We start from the raw sequence: 1,238 nt of genomic DNA, 5'->3' as shown, positions 1-1,238 counted from the left end.
CTCTGGCCCATGGCGCGTTCAGCCTTTTTATCCATTCGGAAGAATTTGACGTTGGGAAACTGTTCCTTCATGAAGTGTCTGAATGAAGAGTACCCCATGACCTTAACATCAGGTTCAAAGTGTTCACAGTATTCTTTATATGCATTGTGGATTTTCTTGCGCGTAATGTCAGCTGGCAGGTAAACTGGTGGCGATTTGCCAGATTTGTTTGGTTTCTTTGGAGTATTTGTGTTTGGTGAATATCGAGCGATATAACTCTGCAAGAAAGCAGCCGCGTGCTGGTACGTGTCAAGTGGGAATGTGTTGGGGGGTTTCTTTCCATGATTGCCATGAACTCTTGGTGTCACTCCATTAACCATGACATGCTTTCTGATAGCTTTTAACTGATAATGCGTACAGTTTTCCAAATAAAGAAAAGCGTCTAAGCACACCTTCTTCCCCTGGAAAACATACGATGCCCTAAGCCTCTTTCTCTCTTTGTGCCGAGAGGTTTCTTCGGGATTTGCTAAACATGCCATTGTCACTCCCATTAGATACATGTCATGTTCATTCTTGGTCAGTTCTGCAATGTTCAGTCTGTGTCTAAATACAAACTCGGGGTTCATGTTCTTAAAGCAGTTGTCACCTTCACACTCACATCCTTTCTCAAACCTTTCCCTCACCTGGTCACTGTTCTCTTCTAATTTGGTCGGATCAATACCTTCTGCTAAGAGATCTGCGAGTTTCCTTTTCTTTTTGACCTCTTTCTTGATCTTGGGCTTTGTTTCCTGTTCTTCTTCATTTATGTCGTTGGTGTTCAATGTCGTGTCTCCTTCCTGACTTTGCAAATCACCCATGTTGTAGTTTGAATTCATGCCATTTTGTCCATCTGCAAAATACATTTGATCAGTGTTGAACATGATAATTCCCTAAAAGGCCTTGTAGTATCAAACTTTACAGCAAATAAACTTGGATGGAAGTCAGATCTCTTACCTATTTAACAAATTATGGCTGACAATTTCATATATCATAATACTCTCACACTACTGGCCTAATGTATCAATAAATTTCGTAGTAATTGACATCGAAAATACTGTCAGTTCTCACCAATGAAGACCAGGTACGAAAGTTCCTGTGACCGAGACTTACCCATATCAGTCGTTGACCAAATGGAATGTTCGAGGGGAGGAGGCTGAAGCTGTGACAACTGGTCTGCTGTCATGTGGGCAAGCTGAGGAGGTCCTTGGGGAGGTGCTTGT

At 42.1% G+C, this 1,238-nt stretch overlaps 1 protein-coding gene across 1 annotated transcript in view; it reads right to left on the bottom strand.

Annotated features, from left to right (window-relative positions):
• Positions 1-1,238, bottom strand: part of LOC119589278 — a gene marked incomplete in the record, with an annotated part of 9,633 nt that overhangs the window by 2,856 nt on the left and 5,539 nt on the right. The window contains 2 exon segments of the mRNA XM_037937897.1: positions 1-868; positions 1,129-1,238. Of these exon segments, the coding sequence (XP_037793825.1) occupies positions 1-868; positions 1,129-1,238 (978 nt within the window).

Source organism: Penaeus monodon, chromosome 25 (genome assembly GCF_015228065.2).
Source record: "Penaeus monodon isolate SGIC_2016 chromosome 25, NSTDA_Pmon_1, whole genome shotgun sequence".
In the NCBI taxonomy this organism is placed as follows: Eukaryota; Metazoa; Arthropoda; class Malacostraca; order Decapoda; family Penaeidae; genus Penaeus; species Penaeus monodon.
This window is presented reverse-complemented; position numbering and strand designations above follow the sequence as displayed.